The 22232-nt window shown below is 40.6% G+C and overlaps 1 protein-coding gene across 4 annotated transcripts in view; it reads left to right on the top strand.

The window, feature by feature from the left end:
• Positions 1 to 5888: 5888 nt before the first annotated feature.
• The window catches only part of trappc8 (trafficking protein particle complex subunit 8), a 78248-nt gene continuing 61904 nt past the window's right edge, over positions 5889 to 22232 (top strand). The window contains exons 1-5 of one of the 4 annotated variants that reach the window (XM_020499423.2): positions 5889 to 6217; positions 11503 to 11715; positions 13615 to 13698; positions 16458 to 16547; positions 20048 to 20222. In XM_020499423.2, coding sequence (XP_020355012.1) covers positions 6061 to 6217; positions 11503 to 11715; positions 13615 to 13698; positions 16458 to 16547; positions 20048 to 20222 — 719 coding nt within the window. In that variant the 5' untranslated portion in view covers positions 5889 to 6060. Of the gene's footprint in view, positions 6218 to 11005; positions 11111 to 11502; positions 11716 to 13614; positions 13699 to 16457; positions 16548 to 20047; positions 20223 to 22232 lie in introns of those variants that run through there. The other 3 variants (XM_031785726.1, XM_020499425.2, XM_031785727.1) reach the window with 3 other exon arrangements.

Below are 22232 nucleotides of genomic sequence, written 5' to 3' on the forward strand. Positions count from 1 at the left end.
GGAGGCCTCAACTGGCTTAACTGGTGCCTCCAGAGACACAATCGCTCTCATCGTCACTCAATTCCTAGGTTGACCTCCACTGTACTCACATTCTACCATACCCTTGTCTGTACATTATACCCTGAACCTATTCTACCATGCCCAGAAATCTGCTCCTTTTATTCTCTGTTTCCCAACGCACTAGACGACAAGTTCGTATAGCCTTTAGCCGTACACTTATCCTACTCCTCCTCTGTTCCTCTGGTGATGTAGAGGTTAACCCAGGCCCTGTAGCCCCCAGCACTACACCTATTCCCCTGATGCTCTCATTTGTTGACTTCTGTAATCGTAAAATCCTTGGTTTCATGCATGTTAACATCAGAAGCCTCCTCCCTAAGTTTGTTTTAGCATCACTCCTCTGAACGGCTCTGGTTAGACTGTAAACTCTTATTCCAGACTCATATCTCCAATCTGAAATTAAATTTAGAATCGGTTTCCTATTTCACAACAACAATGCTGCCAAATATAACCTGGTGGTGGTTTCCATGTGTTTGATGAAATTCCATTTGCTCCATTCCAGCCATTATTATGAGCCATCCTCCCCTCAGCAGCCTCCACTTGTGTAGGTGTTATGTGACATGAACATGTCAGCAGTTTGATACCTTCTAAAAAACGTGTCCCCGTTAATTCATGGCGGTATCTTATGGGCTAGGGAGACGTTAGGTGACTTGGTGAAAGGTATCAGTAGCCTTACTAGGCTTAATTTTGTTATGAATCAGTCCGCATAGGCATGAATCAGAATCACTCCCATTAAAACAGTAGCCGACAAACTGGGTGAAGGACACTGTCTACTGTTGTAGCCCTCGCTTCTTCTTTTGTGGGGTTTATCGGCGGTTGGCATCCAACTGGTACCTACTGTACTGCTGCGCCCCTATCTCTCGGTTATTGTAGTTTAAACATTTACCAATATAAGTATAAAGGGGTTCCTTCGGAAGGTGCCAAGATGGCTGCTTGAACAGACGCTTTTTTACCGAGCTCCGTACCAAACTTCAGAAAGATTGTGAAAAAAAAAAAAAAAAAAGTTTAGTCATTACTATTTTTATTTGCTCAAGATATAAGACCTTTCCTGTGACTGGAATGATAATTGGATCATTTATTTCAGCATGTCCATGCAAAGTCGTGACAAAAAAAAGAAAGGAAAAAGTTAGCCGTTCTATTGCTAATCAACAAGAGAGAAACGTGCTTATAGACAACTGCCATAACTACACTTGGCCTATGGATAATATCATGCTTTCGAATGCTGAAGATGACGAATTCCCCTCTTTACCGGTTACTCCGTGCAAACCTCCACTCTCCTTACTCATCAACTCCAGGTGTGACGCCATTGAGAAAATGGTAGGCGCGAACACCATGGTTATCGAAGGCTTGAAAAAGACTGTGGAGTTTGCATGTGGTAAAATTAATGATGTGAAAACGAGAGTGGCAAAAGTTGAAAAAAATGTGGAAAGGGTGGAAAAGAATAACAATGTCTACCATAGACGTCTCACTGATCTGGAACAATACACAAGAAAATGGAACCTGAGACTCTACGGCTTGCCAGAGGTGGAGAATGAAGATGTGCGAGGAGAGGCTATCCGTATCTGCCAAGAAGTTTTGCCTGCAGAGAAGAACAAAGTTGGTGATACCATCGACGTTGTACATCGCCTCGGCAAGAAGCAACAGCAAAGCGATTCAAGACCCAGGGGTATCATCATCCTATTCACTACCAGATTCTACAGGGATGCTGTCTGGAAAGCTGCTAGGAAGAACGCCTTCCTTCAGAGCCATGGTATGCGTTTCGCCGAGCATCTCAGCCCGGAAGACATAGAAAGAAGGAACAAGTTGTGGCCAACGATCAAGATAGCACGAAGTGAGGGGAAGGCTGCTTACTTCGTCGGAGGACGAGGTTTCATCAACGGTTCAGAAATCCATATTCCTCCCTAAAATCTCACCAGAAGGAACAGGTTGATGGTTTCAGCCATGGTATTCTCATTTTCCTTATGTGGTTTACCTAACAAGCATCAGGTGACTATTTTACAGGAATACTCAGGATTTCAATTCATTAGTTTGTTCTTGTATGACCAGAAGTCCTATTTTGTTTACAAACTTACGAAGAAGATTGAAAGCTGAATTTATGTTTTATGTATACAGTAACTAAGATATTGTTTTAAATGGCATAAAGGTCTGCTCTGACTTTACACGGTTATTGTTCTATTTAGTTATTAATACTTATTTCCAAAAAAGGTCTTAGGGATGTTTATATGTAAAACATTTTGTTATTCAATTATTTTATGATCAGTTTTCATATGTACTTAAAATAGTAGGTACCCTTTTATTTAAATTATTATTTGTTGTTTTATTTCTCAGAATAGTTCCTGATTACACTAAAGAGGGTTTTTAGTCTCTCTTACTACAAGAACCCTTGGTTTGGTCTTGAACATAATTTCCAGTTGAGTTGAATTTCAAAGGTTATGGAATAAGCTATTTTCACTTTAAATTGACTTAAATGGTGCAGATCTCGGTTCCTTATCGTTTACGTTCACTGCTCCTACGTCTCTGACTCATCCTACTACAGTTTATACTTTTATATAATCTTTGTTGTTTTGTCTTTGTCTATATTATCTCTTAATGCTAGGGGGTTACGAAACAGTGTGATGCGCAAGGCCTTATTTTTATTTGCTAAACAATTTCGAACAGATTTTTGCTTTTTTCAAGAGTCTCACTCAATTTCTGCTGATGCCAACTTCTGGAGGTCACAGTGGGGCAACGATATTTGGCTTTCCCATGGATCTGAACGCTCTGCTGGTGTCACTACAATGAAAAATACCTTTGGTGGTAATATTCTACACTCGGAATGTGACCCCTTTGGTCACTTTATTTGTCTTGTGATCAGTTACAATGACATTACACTCATTACTGTAAACTTCTACGGGTACAACACCAAACATGAGAATGATGAGTTGATTGAATCTATAGAGAAACATATACTTCATTGGTTATCTAAATTTCCCAATTCGTTATTATTGATAGGAGGGGACTTTAACATTACAATAGATAATTCAACTGATAGATGGCCCCCAGGTAGGCCAACCAATCAGAATTTGGGTTTAATACTTTTTATGGAAAAGTTTGATCTTACTGATATATGGAGAGAGAGGTTTCCGGCCGAAAGATCTTTCACTTGGAGTAACAAAACAGGCTCCAGACAATCCAGAATAGATTTTTGGCTTATATCCAAATGTATTGATAGTGAGTGTGTTACTACAAATATGTGTACTACTCCCCTCACAGACCATAAGGCTATTTACATTGATATCAAAATATTTACCCCTGATACGAACCTTGGTAGAGCATCCTACTGGAAGCTAAATAGCTCATTACTAAATAATGATATAGTTACATTTGAGGTTAAAGATCTGCTCTCACACTTTTGGGAAAGGGCTTGTGAAGAAAAATCTTATTGCAAGAACTGGGAGCTCTTTAAATTTGAGGTGTCCAAATATCTTAGAAAATATGGTAGTAATCTTGCTAAGACCAGAAGAGCTGAGGAGGAAAAGGTGATCATTAAGATAACTTCCCTTTCTCAGAGGTCCCCAGCTGACCTCTTGGGGGAGGAGAAGATGGAACTAATTGAGTTACAAAATAAACTGGATAATATATATAAATTAAAAGCAGAAGGAGCCTTTATTAGATCTAGGAAAAAATGGATTGAGGAGGGAGAACAGAATTCATCCTAATAACACTATCCATAAGTTAATCATTGATGGTGTTATTACAGATGACCAAAAATGTATCGCTAAATACTGCAGCAATTTTTACAGAAAATTGTATAGCTCTACGTACTGTCAGGAATCACTGAATAATGTTCACTCTATCAGTGATATAGAATCTAAACAGTGTGATGAACCCATCAAAGTTGAAGAGATTATAGAGTCTATCAAATATCTAAAGAACAATAAATCACCAGGTGTTGATGGAATTACATCAGAATTTTACAAATTATTTTCTGAACAAGTAGCTCCCTTTCTATTTGAAGTCTTTTTAGAGAGTATTAAAAACAATGTTCTCCCTCCTACAATGAGTCAGGGGTTAATAACACTGATACCTAAGCCTAAAAAAGAAGTGCTGCTCATCGATAACTGGCGTCCAATTTGTCTTCTTAATAATGACTATAAGATATTAGCCTCACTACTTGCAAAAATAATTAAAGAAGTCCTGGATGCAATCATTGATGAAACACAGTCTGGCTTCATGAGGAACAGACATATTTCTAACAATGTCAGACTAGTATTAGACGTACTTGACTACTCAGACCTAATAACTGAGGATAGCTTCATATTATTTTTTGATTTTTATAAAGCATTTGACACAGTAGAGCATCAGTTTCTCTTCCACTCCCTTGAGAGACTTGGCTTTGGGGATTTTTTCTGTAAGGCTATTAAGACTCTATGCAAATGGTAACAGCTCTATCAAATTGAAATATGGCACCTCACCTAGATTTGAGTTAAAGAGAGGAATTAGGCAAGGTTGTCCTATCTCTCCGTACCTGTTTTTATTAATCACCCAACTTTTTGCAAATTCTTTAAATAATAGTCCTGTACAAGGTATTTCCATAGCTGGTAAAGAAATTATTATAAGCCAGCTGGCTGACGATACTACACTTTTTCTGAAAGATGCTAACCAAATTCCCATATCGATCAATGTGATACAATCCTTTTCCAAAGCGTCTGGTCTATATCTTAACATTAAGAAATGTGAACTCATGGCTGTCAAAGATTGTGTGACACCTTCATATTATGGTATTCCAGTAAAAGAAGAACTTACATATTTAGGCATAACCATTACAAAGGATCAGAAGTCTAGAGGCTTACTAAATTTTAACCCTCTTATTAAAAAAACCCAGAAGAAACTAAATCAATGGCTACAGAGGGACTTGGTTATTAGGTAGAGTCCTAATAACCAAGGCTGAAGGTATCTCTAGACTAACATATGGTGCTCTATCTTTATATCTTGACCGTAAAATAAGCAAGGAGATAGACCAGATGCTTTTCAACTTTCTTTGGAGAAACCGTACCCATTACATTAGGCAAACTGTTGTAATGAACACTTATGAGAATGGTGGACTGAATTTTCTGGATTTTACTACTTTAAATAATACTTTCAAGATCAATTGGATAAAACAATTCCTAAGAAGACCCACTTCTATCTGTTGCTATGTTATTCAGGAACATGTCAAGACCTGACCCTCAGAGCCTACCTTTTATTGACCCTGTTGACTCATCAGTAGGAAAGATTTGTTTCTCTTTTGGTCCATTCAACAACAGAGCGATACGATCCTTGTTTCAGCAGGATGTTGTATCTATACCTTATGTCATGCCTTATTGGAATGGATTTATTGATAATATCTGTTGGAAAAAAGTTTGGATGTTGCCACACACATACCTACTTGTATTTTAAGACGGTTAAATGCTCTACTAACAAAAAAGCTGTTAGAATTGTAAATATATGCATGTCCCTTAAGGTCCTTGTGTAATTGTAATGTGATATTGTACCCCCTAGCGCGATTGTCCATTGTTTGTAATCTATGTATGCTTGTGTTCCCTCATGTGCTTTAAAAAAAAAAATATATATATATATATAAAGGGGTTCCTGCAGATGCAGGAGTTGCGGGCTGCAATTGCACATTTCTCAGAAGCGAATGGTTTCCACTAAATAGCATAGCCACAAAGTCACATTTGGCTATATCGTAAAAATGCATTTTTAAAAATGTACATTTTGTCTTAATTTAAGGTTAGAGTTACGCATAATGTTTGTAGTGTGGTTAAATAACGAAGAGACAGTTTAAAAATAGGCGGAGTTTATGACTTTGTGGCTGTGGTAACTAGTGACGACCGAAGCGAATCAGGCAACTGTAGAATTCAACACGGCTGCCTTGCACTGTCAGTAGGGGAGTTGTTTTCAACTCAGAAGCGGAGAGCTTTTCACTATCGAAATCCAGAGAGAAATACAATTTCGTAGTCTGGGCCTCTCAAGCAGACCGCAATGGCTCAGTGCGTACAGTCTGTGCAGGAGTTCATCCAGGACTCGTTTGTTCCAATGGTGGCTGTCCTGTGCAGCGAAGATGCGGAAAAAATTACTCGTAAAAACAACCTTAATTTCTCGGAGCTGTTAAGACCTTTCTGCCGGTTAACCTCCGAAGGTAAGGGCTTTTATACACAACAACTTGACGTTTTCATGCTCGAACTTCCACCGTACACAAGGGGAATCTAAAATCAAGCTATTGCGACATTTGTGTGTTTTATGTCCACCGTTTTTAGCTAGCTACTTATTATTAACGTAGCATGTTATCCTAGCCAGCTAAGCTCGCTAACGTTAGCTAGCTAGCTACTGCCGTCACTTTGGCAGTCAAGTGACAGGAATGGTTAACCAGTAGCAGATGTGGTGCTGAAACAGAGGCCTTTGTCTTGTTTCTTCAATGTGTCACCCGATAGGACACGATATGTCCGCCATTGTCGTACGTCTGCAACCGTCTTGGGTGTCTTTGCATCTAATGCCGTTAGCAAAGAAGGCTTTCTGGTGTCAAAGGGCTGGGAAGAGGCCCAGTTAGACTAACGTTAAGTGGGGCTGACAGGGACGTGGGAGTTAAGCGTCTCCTGTCATACTAAGTTGTTTTGCTGCAACTTGAAAGTAGACTGTCTGCTTTCTATTTTAACCAATTTCAAAGGTGCTTAGCCAGCTAACAGCCAGTCATCTTGTGGGACAGTCACTGACTTTATTTTATCTTTATTTAACTAGGCAAGTCAGTTAAGAAACACTTATTTTCAATGACGGCCTAGGAACAGAGGGTTAACTGCCTGTTCAGGGGCAGAACGACAGATTTGTACCTTGTCAGCTCGGGGGTTTGAACTTGAGACCTTCCGGTTACTAGTCCAACACTAACGACTAGGCTACCCTGAACAACGCCCGACCATATTTGACATACCATACGCTAAACAGGAGGAAGATGGAGTCTGAGAAAGAGATGGCCATTTAGTTGAACTTGGTTTTAAGCGGCTACAGTTGAAGTCGGAAGTTTACATACACTTTGATTGGAGTCATTAACTTATTTTTCAACCACTCCACAAATTTCTTGTAAACAAACTATAGTTTTGGCAAGTCGGTTAGGACATCTACTTTGTGCATGACACAAGTAAATTTCCAACAATTGTTTACAGAGATTATTTCACTCATAATTCACTATCACAATTCCAGTGGGTCAGAAGTTTACATGCACTAAGTTGACTGTGCCTTTAAACAGCATGGACAATTCCAGAAAATTATGTCATGGCTTTAAAGCTTCTGATAGGCTAATTGACATCATTTGTGTCAATTGGAGGTGCACCTGTGGATGTATTTCAAGGCCTACCTTCAAACTCACTGCCTCTTTGCTTGACATTGTGGGACAATCAAAAGAAATCAGCCAAGACCTCAGACAGAAAATTGCAGACCTCCACAAGTCTGGTTCATCCTTGGGAGAAATTTTCAAACGCCTGAAGGTACCACGTTCATCTGTACAAACAATAGTACGCAAGTATAAACACCATGGGACCAGGCAGCTGTCATGCTGCTCAGGAAGGAGACGTGTTCTGTCTCCTAGAGATGAACATACTTTAGTGCAAAAAGTGCAAATCAATCCCAGAACAACTGCAAAGGACCTTGTGAAGATGCTGGAGGAAACGGGGAACAAAAGTATCTATATCCACAGTAAAACGTGTCCTATGTCGACATAACCTGAATAGCCGCTCAGCAAGGAAGAAGCCACTGCTCCAAAAGCGCCATAAAAAAGCCGGACTACAGTTTGCAACTGCACTTGTGGACAAAGATAGTACTTTTTGGAGAAATGTCTTCTGGTCTGATGAAACAAATAGAACTGTTTGGCTATAATTACCATCGTTATGTTTGGAGGACAAAGGGGGAGGCTTGCAAGCCGACGAGCACCATCCCAACCGTGAAGCACGGGGGTGGCAGCTAGACGTCGCCCGATTTTAATCGGAATGGCCGATTTAATTAGGGCCGATTTTCAAGTTTTCATAACAATCGGAAATCTGTATTTTTGGACACAGATTTTTGCCGATTTAAAAACAAAACAAAAAAGAAAATATATATATATATATATATAATATTTATTTATTTAACTAGGCAAGTCAGTTAAAGACTGAGGTCGCCTGGTGGTTAGAGCATTGGACTTGTAACCGGAAGTTTGCAAGTTCAAACCCCCGTGCTGACGAGGTACAAATCTGTCGTTCTGCCCCTGAACAGGCAGTTAACCCACTGTTCGTAGGCCGTCATTGAAAATAATAATTTGTTCTTAACTGACTTGCCTGGTTAAATAAAGGTAAAATAAATAAAAAATTCAATGACGTCCTAGGAACGGTGGGTTATCTGCCTCGTTCAGGGGCAGAATGACAGATTTACACCTTGTCAGCTTGGGGGATCCAGTCTTGCAACCTTACAGTTAACTAGTCCAATGCAATAACGACCTGCCGCTCTCTCGTTGCACTCCACAAGGAGACTGCCTGTTACGCGAATGCAGTAAGCCAAGGTAATTTGCTAGCTAGCATTAAACTTATTTTATAAACAATCAATCATCACTAGTTAACTACACATGGTTGATATTATCTAGCGTGTCCTGCGTTGTATATAATTTGACTGCGCATACAAGTGTCTAAGTATCTGACTGAGCTGTGGTAGGCAGAAGCAGGCGCGTAAACATTCATTCAAACAGCACTTTCGTGCGTTTTGCCAGCAGCTCTATGTTGTGCGTCAAGCATTCCGCTGTTTGCCTTCAAGCCTATCAACTCCTGAGGCTGGTGTAACCGAAGTGAAATGGCTAGCTAGTTAGCGCACGCTAATAGCATTTCAAACATCACTCGATCTGAGCCTGTGGTTGTTTCCCTTGCTCTGCATGGGTAACGCTGCTTCGAGGGTGGCTGTTGTCGTTGTGTTCCTGGTTCGAGCCCAGGGAGGAGCGAGGAGAGGGACGGAAGCTATACTGTTACACTGGCACGACTAAAGTGCCTATAAGAACATCTAATAGTCAAAGGTTAATGAAATACAAATGGTATAGAGGGAATTAGTCCTACAATAACTACAACCTAAAACTTGTAGTTTTAGGGAATATTGAAGACTCATGTTAAAAGGAACCACCAGCTTTCATATGTTCTCATGTTCTGAGCAAGGAACTTAAATGTTAGCTTTCTTACATAGCACATATTGCACTTTTACTTCTCCAACACTTTGTTTTTGCATTATTTAAACCAAATTGAACATGTTTCATTATTTATTTGAGGCTAAGTTGATTTTATTGATGTCTTATATAGTTTATATATGTTTTATATAGTTAAAATAAGTGTTCATTCACTATTGTTGTAATAGTCATTATTACAAACACATTTTTTTTTAATCGGCAGATTAATCGGTATCGGCTATTATGGTCCTCCAATAATCGATATCGGCTTTTTTGGTCATCCAGTAATCGGTATCGGCGTTGAAAAATCAATCGGTCGACCTCTAGTGGCAGCATTATTTTGTGGGGGTGCTTTGCTTCAGGAGAGACTGGTGCACTTCACAAAATAGATGGCATCATGAGGGAGGGAACATTTAGCATATATTGAAGTTAAAGCTTGGTTGCAAATGGGTCTTCCAAATGAACAATGACCCCAAGCATACTTCCAAAGTTGTGGCAAAATGGCTTAAGGACAACAAAGTCAAGGTATTGGAGTGGCCATCACAAAGCCCTGACCTCAATCCTATAGAACATTTGTGGGCAGAACTGAAAAAGCGTGTGCGAGCAAGGAGGCCAACAAACCTGACTCAGTTACACCGGCTCTGTCAGGAGGAATTGGCCAAAATTCACCCAACTTATTGTGGGAAGCTTCTGGAAGGCTACTCCAAACGTTTGACTCACGTTAAACAATTTAAAGGCAATGCTACCAAATACAAATGGAGTGTATGTAAACTTCTGACCCACTGGGAATGTGATGAAATAAATAAAAGCTGAAATAAATCATTCTCTCTCCTATTTTTCTGACATTTCACATTTTTACAATAAAGTGGTGATCCTAACTGACCTGAGACAGGGAATTTTTGCTAGGATTAAATGTCAGGAACTGTGAAACCGAGTTCAAATGTATTTGGCAAAGGTGTATGTAAACTTCCGACTTCAACTGTACTTGTATTAGTAATTTGGCTTAGTGCTAGTTTAACACTGGCATTTAAAATTCCAGGTTACTCATGGTCTGACAATGAAATGTCCTGGCTACCTTACTCTTTATGCAATCTAGTTAGCTATGTACTTTCCAACTGATATCCATAGCTACCATATAGTCTTGCTGCAAAGGCCTAGCAATCACATCCATAGCTACCATGTTTATTTTTGCTCTGGCTCATGTGAAATTGGAAAACTGTCATGTTTTGGAATAAACAAGACTGGGTTTTAATCATCAGGCTATGATAAAATCACATCCATTATAGTCAATGACCTGTAATAACCCTGGTTGTCTTATTACCCCTTTCGGGCCTCCCGAGTGGCGCAGCGGTCTAAGGCACTGTCCATTGGTAAAATAATAAATAAATAAAAATAACCCTCTCATAGACTCATAAGACACCATGTACATTAGATTTGTGGAATGCATAGCTTACATATTCTGCTCAAGAGGAGAGGAGTTGGACTAGGGGTTTCCTATTGTCTTCCTGCACCTGTCTCCCAAGAGGGTCACAGCCCTACATTACAGCACGGTTGTCACAGCTACCTGTAGAACAACAATAGACTTACTAACAATTTAGCAGCTGGTGTTGTGTGTATTCTGGGGGAAATTCCTCGAAATTGAGATGTTACTCCTGCAAACAGGTTGTGGCATTCACACAAAATTGTTTACATAGATTTTGCTTTTCAGTGGTCTGTATGTGTGTGCTTGCTTTTCAGTCAAATGTAATCTAATTTCTGTAGGAATGTTTCCAAATTGCTGACAGGCCAGACAGACTTAAGAGGAGGACACAAAACACTTCGCTATGGAGAAGTGCCATATGAGTTAGGCCACATGACCATTTGAATGTGAGTGCTTTGATGTCTGGCTGTCCAAACATGCTGCCTCATGATAATGTTCTTACTGCATGAAGTTCTATGGACGCTGTTTCTGTGGATCCTTCATGCAGTAGTCAAAAGTAGCTGGTAGTTTTATATTACCTTCATTTAGTCTCACATCCACGTCTCTTCACACATTTAGCATCACCCCCCCCCCCCCCCCCCTTTGTTAAAATGTCAAATTATTTTCTTCATTTGACTGTCTGTATCTGAAAGGAAAAAGGAGATGCACACTTCAATCAACGCTCTCATGTGGTTTATTGGTGACATCTGAATAGCCTATATTTTCTCATGTCCAGCTCAAAGACATATGTGATTGTGCGTATGTAGCCTAATCTTTTCCCATACGGGTCTCTCAATAGGTCACGTGAGGGACCCTAACAACCAGGTGCAGGTGGTGAAGAACCTTCGCATCAGTGTAAACAATGTGGTTACACGCCCGTCTGTCCCCACCTCCGGCGTCCATAGCCCCGCCCAGCGACGGCTCCTCAGCGCGGTGGTGTCGGCGAGCCAACCAGCAGAGGGGGGTGTGGCCAATGTCATCACCGCCGGAGACTATGACCTTAATATTAGTGGTGAGTAATTTGGACAGAGAAAGAAGGGGATGAGCGTGACATGGGTAAAGGATGGAGTGTTTAATGAGTTGTAGGAATGTAGTGTTTATTGATGATGAATGTGATACTTGTCATGTAGTTTCATAGACTGTCCTGCAGATGGCAGCAGACACTCGGGAGAGAGGCATGACTGGAAGGATTTATTTTAAAATAAAAAAAAATCCAGACAGACAATAACAGCAAACATTTTGCAATATGGGAGTGATTTCCATGTTCATTTATTTTGTTCATTTTGTAATTTATGAACTTCTCGTTTTATTTTCTCTTTTATTGACCTGGACGGCCCTTGGGTAAGAGCCTACTTCAACCTCTGTCCTCTAACCTACAACGTTACAGGTCAAGCCGTTTGACAGTGGAACAGAAATATCCCTAAACACTTTTAGTTACCTGAAATTTAGCTCAGAGAAATGCTTTTTCCAGGACATATTATTTTTCAGTGTATATAGCTATGATTCCATCCAAATGGCGATAGATTTTCATGCGGATATTCACAAATATGCATGAAAACAATTTGTACAATTTCCCACCAGACATGTTTCCAGCCAATTGACTTGTTGCAGATAAAAGGCTGTGTGAGGTGACTGCACATAAAAAATAACTTTTGTAGTTAAATTCCCATGTATTGAAAAAAAGAAAAAAGAAAGGGAAAGTAAAGAAAAGAAAGTTAAATGGGTTTCCATCTCATTTTCAAATCTACTGATGGTTTTAACACAAATATGCCAACTCTGGTATTGGCATGTGCGCTCAAGCCAACAGCTGGCAGATACAGTGCAGATATAGCCTACATGATGATACTAACGACAAAGGAGTTTAATATTTTTTTATTGTCAAGCGGCAGCCAAGCATTGATCATCATATCACCAGAATAAGACCCTTGATATTTATTAGAAAGACGCATCAAGCTCATCACCTTGTACATTCACCACCCTGTGAAGTTCATCATAGCTTATTTCATCTGTAGCCTAATAAACTGCATGCTTTTCCAAGTCGTAGTTGGAGAGCCACACGTCATCGCGTGACTCCAAATTTACTTCGATATGATGGTTGTTATATTCAATATTTGCGCGTAAGAGTTAACTCCAGTTCTTGCATAATTCATTTTACCATTAAGAAAATATCCCAGGCGTATTTTGTTTTGTGGACATTTGGAAAGTTTAACCGCAACATTTGGTGTTTCCATTAGGCCTGTCATAATGTTTGCTCACGAAGATGTTGGATGAACACCTGGTTCATTATATGAATACACCCTAGAGATATTTCAGGAAAGTTCATGGAGATTCCTGTTGCATTTCCACAAGGAAAGACCGTTGGGTAGCAGTGCAGCAACTTTGTGGTGACTATCAAAGCGTGTGTTTCCCCCTGCTGGTCCACATCCATAAACCTCTCCAATCCACTCTATTTCTCCCATCCTATTAGTGGACCTTGCTTGGATCAAACAGCCCCCTCTAACCCTAACCTACAGTTAAGTCAACCCAACTATGGCTCTCCTATTTCTCCATTAGACCTATGAATGGAGCATAGAATGTTATGTCTTCACTGTTTTGTTGGAAGCTAAACTGGAAGCTAAGCTTATGATTTGGGCTAACCTTTTTTCCAAGCTGTAGGTCACATTTGTAGGTCAAAGTGGAAGCCATGGTTGTGAGAATGACCCTCTCCAGCAGCACAGTCTCATATACTGCTGCTCTTCCCTGGTTTTCCCTACAGTGGTCAACTAGCAACAACGTGGTATCTACAATGTGATGTATACTATCTATGATATTGGTACTTTGGATGAGCTATGAGTGGTAAACATCAGTGGGAGATCCTGTACAGGTAATGGGATGTTGCTAACGCTAGTCCCTGACTCTCTCCCCTCGTTAGATCGCTCTGTTAAAGCTAGCGTCCCCTGGTACAGTGACTGGAGGGACACACTAACGGAACTCAGCACCTCCAAGCATTATACAGGTACCTGTACTCTCATCTCACCTGGCCTCACCCCACATAACCTCACAATATCTATGTAGGGGGTGGCCCTACCTCTCCCCCTCTTCTTTCCCTTTACAGCTATCCCCCCCTCTGTTCGTCTTTCTCTCCGTAGCATAACTGTAGCAGACTGTCCTTCTCTCCTAACATCCTCCATTTTTATAATTGAAACTGGCCTTTCCTTGGTTGGTATATTGGTTCCATTGTGCCAGGCAAGCTATATCAAGCACAGCTAATGTATTTGAAATGGTTTCAAATAGTATTTTAAACCTATGTATGAGCGTTAGTAGCATATAACTCCCGCGTCCTTCTGTTCTCTCTCAATCAGCTTTAACCTGTGGTCCTCTCTCTGAAAAGTAAAGGATAGGAAATTATTATGGGTGACACATGGTTTGCTTGTTTGTTAACAAGGTACAAACTACGCTATTAAAAGTAACAACCAATCATTCAATGACTAATTTCACGTTTGGCTAAATTGCCTTAGTACATATATGGCACTAAATGAATTGTGCAGGACAGTGGACACATTTACGCCGTTGTCTCTACATTTTCCAAAAACGGACCTAGTGTTGTCACGATATGCAGATTTTTTAAATGTTATACTTCTATCTAGTTTAGTATCATAATACTCAATACCAGAACAATACTGGAATGATACCATGGCAACAAAAATAAAACATATTAGCTAAAGTCACAGAATAACCACTTGGCCTAATTTTTTGAAACATTGAACAATATGTTGATAACTAGTAGAATAAATAGAATATATTCTATATTCAGCAAAAAGAAAAAAATATTTTTATATTTCTTATTTATCTGTTATTTTACCAGGTAAGTTGACTGAGAACACATTCTCATTTACAGCAATGACCTGGGGAATAGTTACAGTGGAGAGGAGGGGGATGAATGAGCCAATTGTAAACTGGGGATTATTAGGTGACCATGATGGTTTGAGGGCATTTGGATATTTTTTTAGATCAGAGGAAAGAGTGCCTCCTACTGGCTCTCCAACACCACTTCCAGCAGCATCTGGTCTCCAATCCAGGGACTGACAAGGACCAACCCTGCTTAGCTTCAGAAGCAAGCCAGCAGTGGAATGGCAAGAATATCAAACATGTTAATTATGCAAAACCATGTATGAGACTCAGCATACAAAATGTATTTACAGAAACTGAAATATAATTTGATACATATCAAGGTTAATCTTCTCATCTGTGGCCATAATATTGTGTGAAATTACATTCTTTAGACCCAGGATTCATTACAGCTAACTATTTTGATGTATTAAATTAATAGTTACAAAATAAGAAATACTTTGAAGCTACTTTCTGAAGCTTCTATATTGTAATAGTCTACACGCAATAGAAATACAATGGAATTTACACAGCATAGTACATTTCACTTCCCAGGGTGCAATTCTCCATCCAGGGCTAATGCTAGCAAGCCCAGTCTAACGCAAAGTAGTCTAAATATATTGCTGTCAAGTTATGAGTGCATTTCACATGATTTTTCACTTGTGTAATCATATTATAATGCTCACATGAATGTCATGCTGAATATAGGCAGGTAGCCTAGTGTTTAGAGCGTTGGACTTATAAAGGTTGCAAGATCAAACCCCCGAGCTGACAAGGTAAAAATCTGTCGTTCTGCCCCTGAACAAGGCAGTTAACCCACAATTCCTAGGCCGTCATTGAAAATAAGAATTTGTTCTTAATTAACTGACTTGCCTAGTTAAATAAAGGTTTAAAAATATATATATGTTCATGTCATTGTCACTCAAATAATTCAAACTTAGTAGAATAATGAGTTACATTGCAAATGTCATGTGCAAATTTTTTTAAATAATTTTTGGGTCATTTTAAAATGTTTATCTATGATCTCTCGCTTGCTTTTCAAAAGTTACTTGCGCTGTATGCATAAGCGCCGCCTGGCTTGAAACTGCCCCCTTGAAAAGATTCAGACAAATTACAAGACAGACTCGATCCTCTCAATTGGCATATGACGTGAGACACATTTGACAGATGTTCCTAAAGTAACACAAATTCTGGTACCAAACCATTTTTCATGTTCTAGCATCGAAAAAGTACTGAAGTTTCGGTATATACCGTGCAGCACTAGACTGACCTCTGGTGGCTTTAGGTTCCCTTTCTCATGATTTCTCTGCCATACAATGATTAATGTAAATGTCTTACTGCCTAATCTTTTTGGAAAATGGACTGGAGCCGTGTCCAGAGGTTTATAGGTTCATCTGCCTCATTGTGCTGTTGTGCCTGTGTTCTACTATAGTAAATGTACTGCTATATAACCAAATTATTGTTTTACTGGCAGTCTTGGTTTAAAGTTTCTCCATCCATATTCAGATTGAATCTAACATTCAATGGTCTCTTTTGATTTGATTGTTGCTTCTTGCTGTGCTATTTATTTAGGCCTATATTTTTGTAGAGCTGAGTGCTGGTAAAATCCTTCCTCTCTTTCATCTGGCTAATCATTCATTTATTTCTTTCCCTGAGTATCGTTTGTTGCAGCTACACAATCAGACCCTTCAGCAATCTGTGTGGGTGTTTGTCACTTCCCAGCCTCTCCTGTCTGGTTGAGCTGGGTGTGTATAGACTTATCTCACCAGCACCCCTGGGTACAGGCTTCAGGTGGTCTCTTCAGCTCCACTCTCTCAGGGTTGTGTTGCATGGAGGTGAGGTTAGAGTGATGTACTTGCTCTCATTTTGTTGTTGTCCTCTCTCCAGCCACGACTCCCTGGTTTGAGGCGTACAGGGAGAGCTTCCTCCAGTCAATGCCTGCCTCCGACCATGAGTTCCTCAACCACTACCTCGCCTGTATCCTTCTCTGCTTCAACATACTACAATAAACACTATGATCATGATAAATCAAATCTCAAAATCAAATCATTTCTAGGTAACAATTAAGTACCTGACTTTATTTTTTTTATTACAACAAATTATATATTACCAGTGTGATCATATACAGTGCATTCGGTATACATATACAAAGTATTCAGACCCATTCCCTTTTTCCACATTTAGTTACGTTACAGCCTTATTCGAAAATGGATTAAATTAAAACAAATCCTCATCAATTTACACTATAACCCATACTGACGAAGTGAAAACAAGTTTTTAGACATTTTTGCAAACGTATTAAATCTTATCAACAGATACCTTATTTACATAAGTATTTAGACTATTTGCTATGAGACTGGAAATTGAGCTCCCGTGTATCCTGTTAACATTGATCATCCTTGATGTTTCTACAACTTTATTGGAGTCCACCTGTGGTAAATTCAATTGATTAGACATGATTTGGAAAGGCACACACCTGTCTATATTAGAGGTCGACCGATTGATTTTTCAACGCCGATACCGATTATTGGAGGACCCCAAAAAAAATCCGATACCGATTAATTTTTTATTTTTATATATTTTTTTATATATATATATATATATATATATATTTTTTAAATGTATTATTATTATTATATATTTTTTTTAAACATTTGTAATAATGACAATTACAACAATACTGAATGAACACTTATTTTAACTTAATATAATACATCAATAAAATCAATTTAGCCTCAAATAAATAATGAAACAATAAATAATGAAACATTCAATTTGGTTTAAATAATGCAAAAACAAAGTGTTGGAGAAGAAAGTAAAAGTGCAATATGTGCTATGTAAGAAAGCTAACATTTAAGTTCCTTGCTCCGAACATAAGAACATATGAAAGCTGGTGGTTCCTTTTAACATGAGTCTTCAATATTCCCAGGTAAGACGTTTTAGGTTGTAGTTATTGTAGGACTATTTCCCTCTATACCATTTGTAATTCATATACCTTTGACTATTAGATGTTCTTATAGGCACTTTAGTATTGCCTTCCGTCCCTCTCCTCTTCCCTACCTGGGCTCGAACCAGGAACACATCGACAACAGCCACCCTCGAAGCAGCGTTACCCATGCAGAGCAAGGGGAATAACTACTCCAAGTGTCAGTGAGTAACGTTTGCAACGCTATTAGCGCGCACCCCGCTAACTAGCTAGTAATTTCACATCGGTTACACCAGCCTAATCTCGGGTTGATGGGCTTGAAGTCATAAAAAGCGCTGTGCTTGAAGCACAGAAAAGAGCTGCTGGCAAAACGCATGAAACTGCTGTTTGAATGAATGCTTACGAGCCTGCTGGTGCCTTCCATCGCTCAGTCAGACTGCTCTATCAAATCAGACTTAATTATAACATAATAACACACAGAAATACGAGCCTTATGTCATTAATATGGTCGAATCAATTAGGTGGCCCAAACTGTTGCATATAACCTTACTCTGCGTGCAATGAACGCAGGAGAAGTGACACAATTTCACCTGGTTAATATTGGCTGCTAACCTGGATTTCTTTAAGCTAAATATGCAGGTTTAAAAATATGTACTTCTGTGTATTGATTTTAAGAAAGGCATTGATGTTTATGGTTAGGTACACATTGGAGCAAGGACGGTTCTTTTTTGCGAATACGCACCGCATCGATTATATGCAACGCAGGACACGCTAGATAAACTAGTAATATCATCAACCATGTGTAGTTAACTAGTGATTCTGATTGATTGTTTTTTATAAGAAGTTAATGCTAGCTAGCAACTTACCTTGGCTTACTGCATTCGTGTAACAGGCAGGCTCCTCGTGGAGTGCAATGAGAGGCAGGTGGTTAGGGCGTTGGACTAGTAAGGTTGCAAGATTGAATCCCCGAGCTGACAAGGTGAAAATCTGTTATGCACCTGAACAAGGCAGTTAACCCACCGTTCCTAGGCCGTTATTGAAAATAAGAATGTGTTCTTAACTGACTTGCCTAGTTAAATAAAGGTGTAAAAAAAATATTGCCAAATCGGTGTCCAAAAATACAGATTTCAGATTATGAAAACTTAATCGGCCCTAATTAATCGGCCATTACGATTAATCGGTCGACATCTAGTCTATATAATGTCCCACAGTTGACAGTGCATGTCAGAGCAAAAACTAAGCCATGAGGTCGAAGGAATTGTCCGTGCTCTGTAGAGCTCCGAGACAGAATTGTGTCGAGTGACAGATCTGGGCAAGTGTCTGCAGCATTGAAGGTCCCCAAGAACAAAATGGCCTCCATCATTATTAAATGGAAGAAGTTTGTAACTACCAAGAGTATTCTATTCCAGCTGGCTGCCTGGCCAAACTGAGCAATTGGGGGAGAAGGGCCTTGGTCAAGGAGGAGACCAAGAACTCGATGGTCACGCCGATAGAGTTCCTCTGTGGAGATGGGAGAAGGACAACCATCTCTGCAGCACTCCACCAATCAGACATTTTTGGTAGAGTGGCCAGATAGAACCCACTCCTCAGTAAAATGCACATGACAGCCTGCTTGAGGTTTTCCTAAAGGACTCAGACCATGAGAAACAAGATTCTCTGGTCTGCTGAAACCAAGATTGAACTCTTTGGCCTGAATGCCATGGGTCATGTCTGGAGGAAACCTGGTGCCATCATGCTGTGGGGATGTTTTTCAGGGACTGGGAGACTGCTCCAGAGCACTCAGGACTTCAGACTTCCAACAGGACAACGACCCTAAGCACACAGCCAATACAATGCAGGAATGGCTTCTGGACAAGTCTCTGAATGTCCTTGAGTGGCCTAGCCAGAGTCTGGAATTGAACCTGATCTAACGTCTTCGGAGAGACCTGAAAATAGCTGTGCACAATGCTCCCCATCCACCCTGACAGAGCTTGAGAGGATCTGTAGAGAGGAATGGTAGAAACTCCCCAAATACAGGTGTGCCAAGCTTGTAGCGTCATAACCAAGAAGACTCAAGGCTGTAATTGCTGCTAAAGGTGCTTCAGCAAGGTACACTGAAAGGGTCTGAAATATCAAAATTGCCTTGTTATCTAAATGGCCTAGTTAAATTTAGCTAAAACTTTAGTCAAAACCTGTTTTTGCTTGGTCATTATGGGGTATTGTGTGTAGATTGAGGGGTGGAGGACGATTTAATACATTTTATAATCAGGTTGTAACATAACAAAATGTGGGAAAATCCAGGGGGTCAGTGTGAATGCGTTGAGCCTACAGCCTACTGCACAAGTCTCAGAACTATTTTTAAAGGTCTCAATATCAAATCATAAGACTGTCTTTTCAAACAGCTCTTACACTAAAAGGGCATTATCATTTTTCAGTTTGTCCCTCTGTCACTCTCCAGCTATTTCCCCTTCTCTAATTTCATCCTCTCCCCATACTCCCTACTCATTCTCCTCTCCTTTTGCTGCTCTCGCCGCTCTCTCTGGTTGTGGTTCCTTGACTGGTGATCCCGCAGGTCTGTTGGTGGTGTCGTCCAGTGAGGCTGTACCAGTGGAGCAGTTCCACAAGTTGTCTCAGGAGCAGCACATGATCCAGCACAATGGAGAGTACACCAACCCCAAGTGGTTCATCCCCAACACACTCAAATACTACGTCCTCCTACATGACATGAGCCAGGGGGACGAACAGAGGTGGGTAATAGACACACGCACACACACTTGCATGCACACACACACAGTCTCTCGCTTTCTCTCGACAGCCAAGTCTATTACCTCAGCTCTTCTCTGTGTGTGTGTGTTTGTGGCCCTTTGCATCATTAGACCAAAGCAGTAAAGAGGAGGGTGTTGATTTTGTTCCCCACCGGCAGTTATGGAATCCTTTTGTTTTTACCAGTACACAACCTTGAATTAAAACCTCACTATTAGCCTAACCTTGATGCATGAATGAACCAAGGGATGATTCATGTGGATTGAGAATGTATTTTTATAATAAAATAATGGCGGGATGTGAATCATTAGATTTTTATTTTACTGGCTGTAAAAATATGGCCGGATGCTGTTTACTGGTTGGGCTAAGTAGTAGCCTTTTTAAAATGTTAAATTCTCTGAGTCTATGGATTCGTCTCTGTCCATTCGTACGTTTAAAAAATGACCAAAGGGGGGGGGGGGCTATAGATCTATGTTTGTTAGTCACACATGATATCTCAGACACCACTGGCCTGACTTGGACAAGCTTTGGGGAAGGATGCATCTGCCATGGACAGTATAGAACAAGAAGGCCCGCACACTGTTAAAGCTCCCAGTTCTCCACTTTATTGACAACGTTTCGATCCGAAATGGATCTTCGTCAGGTCAAACAAACTGAGTGCTCATATCCCAAAATATACACATGTAACCTCACATGACCATTTCGGACATGACACATGGTGGGTGCAAAAACAATTTGTCTGTAATAATTTAATAACAATGAGATGTGTACATGTGGTAGTTCCAGAAAATTATATTTATATTTATATATATAATTAATATATATACTGCTCAAAAAAAATAAAGGGAACACTTAAACAACACAATGTAACTCCAAGTCGATCACACTTCTGTGAAATCAAACTGTCCACTTAGGAAGCAACACTGATTGACAATAAATTTCACATGCTGTTGTGCATATGGAATAGACAACAAGTGGAAATTATAGGCATTTAGCAAGATAATAAAGGAGTGGTTCTGCAGGTGGGGACCACAGACCACTTCTCAGTTCCTATGCTTCCTGGCTGATGTTTTGGTCACTTTTGAATGCTGGCGGCTACAACCCACACAAGTGGCTCAGGTAGTGCAGCTCATCCAGGATGGCACATCAATGCGAGATGTGGCAAGAAGGTTTGCTGTGTCTGTCAGCGTAGTGTCCAGAGCATGGAGGCGCTACCAGGAGACACATCAGGAGACGTGGAGGAGGCCGTAGGAGGGCAACAACCCAGCAGCAGGACCGCTACCTCCGCCTTTGTGCAAGGAGGAGCAGGAGGAGCACTGCCAGAGCCCTGCAAAATGACCTCCAGCAGGCCACAAATGTGCATGTCTGCTCAAACAGTCAGAAACAGACTCCAAGAGGGTGGTATGAGGGCCCAACGTCCACAGGTGGGGGTTGAGCTTACAGCCCAACCCAGCCCAACCCTGTGCAGGATGTTTGTCATTTGCCAGAGAACATGAAAGCAGGTTCACACTGAGCACATGTGACAGTCTGGAGACGCCGTGGAGAACGCTCTGCTGCCTGCAACATCCTCCAGCATGACCGGTTTGGCGGTGGGTCAGTCATGGTGTGGGGTGGCATTTCTTTGGGGGGCCGCACAGCCCTCCATGTGCTCGCTAGAGGTAGCCTGACTGCCATTAGGTACCGAGATGAGATCCTCAGACCCCTTGTGAGACCATATGCTGGTGCGGTTGGCCCTGGGTTCCTCCTAATGCAAGACAATGCTAGACCTCATGTGGCTGGAGTGTGTCAGCAGTTCCTGCAAGAGGAAGGCATTGATGCTATGGACTGGCCTGCCCGTTCCCCAGACCTGAATCCAATTGAGCACATCTGGGACATCATGTCTCGCTCCATCCACCAACGCCACGTTGCACCACAGACTGTCCAGGAGTTGGCGGATGCTTTAGTCCAGGTCTGGGAGGAGATCCCTCAGGAGACCATCCACCACCTCATCAGGA

Source organism: Oncorhynchus kisutch, linkage group LG13 (genome assembly GCF_002021735.2).
Source record: "Oncorhynchus kisutch isolate 150728-3 linkage group LG13, Okis_V2, whole genome shotgun sequence".
Lineage (NCBI taxonomy): Eukaryota > Metazoa > Chordata > Actinopteri > Salmoniformes > Salmonidae > Oncorhynchus > Oncorhynchus kisutch.